General features: G+C 47.2%; 1 protein-coding gene across 1 annotated transcript; it reads right to left on the minus strand.

Annotated features, from left to right (window-relative positions):
- Positions 1-422: 422 nt before the first annotated feature.
- Positions 423-1,391, minus strand: LOC144173376 (gamma-interferon-inducible lysosomal thiol reductase-like). Its single transcript, XM_077701834.1, has one exon. It carries the CDS (start codon positions 1,238-1,240, stop codon positions 569-571), a length of 672 nt encoding a protein of 223 aa, XP_077557960.1. The 5' UTR covers positions 1,241-1,391; the 3' UTR covers positions 423-568.
- Between the last annotated feature and the right edge of the window lie 714 nt (positions 1,392-2,105).

Below are 2,105 nucleotides of genomic sequence, written 5' to 3' on the forward strand. Positions count from 1 at the left end.
GTACAAGTGCGCCTACTTAAATCCATCGATCTTATTCTGACCCTGACGCTAGTTGGCGTTGCTTTGGTGCAACTTTTTGGCTGTTGTCAGTGTTTTATTCTAGAATAAAAGTTTTACTACTTTCGCTTGCCCTCACCCGCAGCAATTCATTACCGCAACTGCGTTAAGCTGAGGATCCTGTCAATATGCCATTAATATAATTACTTCCTTAAAAACACCACTCTTTCTATAATCTTAAGAAGTATATATGGAATACTTAAACCATTTTCATATTTCTGCGGCTTCCCTTTTCCGGCCGGCTAATTTCATGAATTACTGGAGTACCAAATAAGCGCGGCATGTGGTTGTCTTGCTTACAAGTTGTCTGTTTCTACTTTAGAGTCTTTCACATTCAATCGCCGTATTTATCAGAGAACATATATATCACATTTTTGCTGATCTTTATTGTACTCTTAAATTACAGTAGCTCAAGTGGTTAGTTTGTAGTACATTTCTAACACGCACGCCTAACGCGGCAGACAGGTCGGAAAGAAATCTAAAGGCACTTGTCTCCTCCCCAGACAACATACTACCAAGTAAAACAACGATCATCAGTCTCCATTTTGGTGCACACCTTAGGGGATTCCTGTTCCAGCAGCTTGCACACGTAGTGGAAAAGGTCGTGGTTTACAAAGACTTGCACGGTTTCGTTGTGGTAACCGTTGATCTCAACGTACGGCACATACAGGATGGGGGCCTTGTGGCCCTGCGTTCTCTTTCCCATCTCGTACAGCAGCTGCGTGCCTTCGGGTCCCCGGCTACACCGGTCCAGCACTCCCCAGTCGGTGCTCACTTTCTGCGCGCACGGTTGCCCAGCCTTGGCGGGGTCCTTTTGGCGAAGCATGCAGGCGACGAAGTCCAGGAGCTTCTTGGTCGGATGCACGTACTTGACTGCGCACGTCTGCACCTCGTTCACGTAGCACTCGTCTGGCCCGTGCTGGCAGTGGAATGTGACCGTGCCGTTGGATACCTTCATGCGGGCGAAACCGAATGGCAGAAGGTCCAGGTTTAGGTACTCTTCCAACTTGGCGTACGTGGGCCAGAGTTGTTCAAGGATGAAGTGATGGCATCCGTGACAAAGGCCTTCGTAGTATAGAGTCAGGTTGACTGTCCCTTCCACACCTGGGGTCCACAGAAAAGCCGCGACTAGAACAGCACCGAGGATGAATCGATGGCGAGATATAACTTTCGAAGTTTTCATGACTGCTTCGGTCTGGGCTCGTGGAAACTTCTGCGGAACGCTTCGACGTCTACTGACTTCCTTGGGAGGCTCACTAATAGTCAAGCGCGGCCGCTGGTCAGCTTTGCATCCTGCCACCACCTTGGTTATCGTTGCATTGTTTGCAGAAGTATCCGATGCAGTCACGAGGGGAGGCGTACTCTCTATCTGGAGATTTTGCTTGTTGACATATGTTTCCGGATATCGCACTTGTATACTCAGCTGTTTTTCTGCGCACCGACTTTATCTTCGCGGGCTGTTGTCTAGTTGCTGAAATTTTGGGGAACACAGCGCTGATATTGGGGCTTTGTTTTACTTTTTAAGGTGAGCTAGTTTTTGGGTTCGACGTTATTTTTCCAGAATAAATATGAGATACATTAGACGAGAATAATTATATCCCTTAAATGAGGGAAGTGGTTAGTGGGGGTGTGAATACCAGACTGCGTCCAGGGACGTACTGGAAACCATCCAGAGAGGGTCCTTGGGTTTCATTGATCAAGAAAGTCGACTGCGGTAACTAACATCTCCTTGTTTCCTATTGTGTTCTGTCAACTGTTTTGAAGCCTGGCTCTTTTGGAGCACGATAAGAACTTGTGTTCCCCCAAGTTACTTTCGAAGCGGAATGGCAGACATTGCGCCATGGACTTATGCATAAAGAAGTTGTGAGTGTGTTTTTTTTTTCTTTCGAGGCGAGAATATACTTATCAACGAACTAAAAATCACTTAATTCTGGTGCTACATACCTGCCTGGCTCGGCGTAAACACGCTATTTGTCGTTCTAAAAGGCGTTGGACGCTCCGAAAGTGCCAAGTTGCAACAGCAGAGCATCAAAGGCAGCGTCGCGGAG

This window comes from Haemaphysalis longicornis, unplaced genomic scaffold (assembly GCF_048455015.1).
Source record: "Haemaphysalis longicornis isolate Haplotype H1 unplaced genomic scaffold, Haemaphysalis longicornis Haplotype H1 scaffold_3, whole genome shotgun sequence".
NCBI lineage: Eukaryota > Metazoa > Arthropoda > Arachnida > Ixodida > Ixodidae > Haemaphysalis > Haemaphysalis longicornis.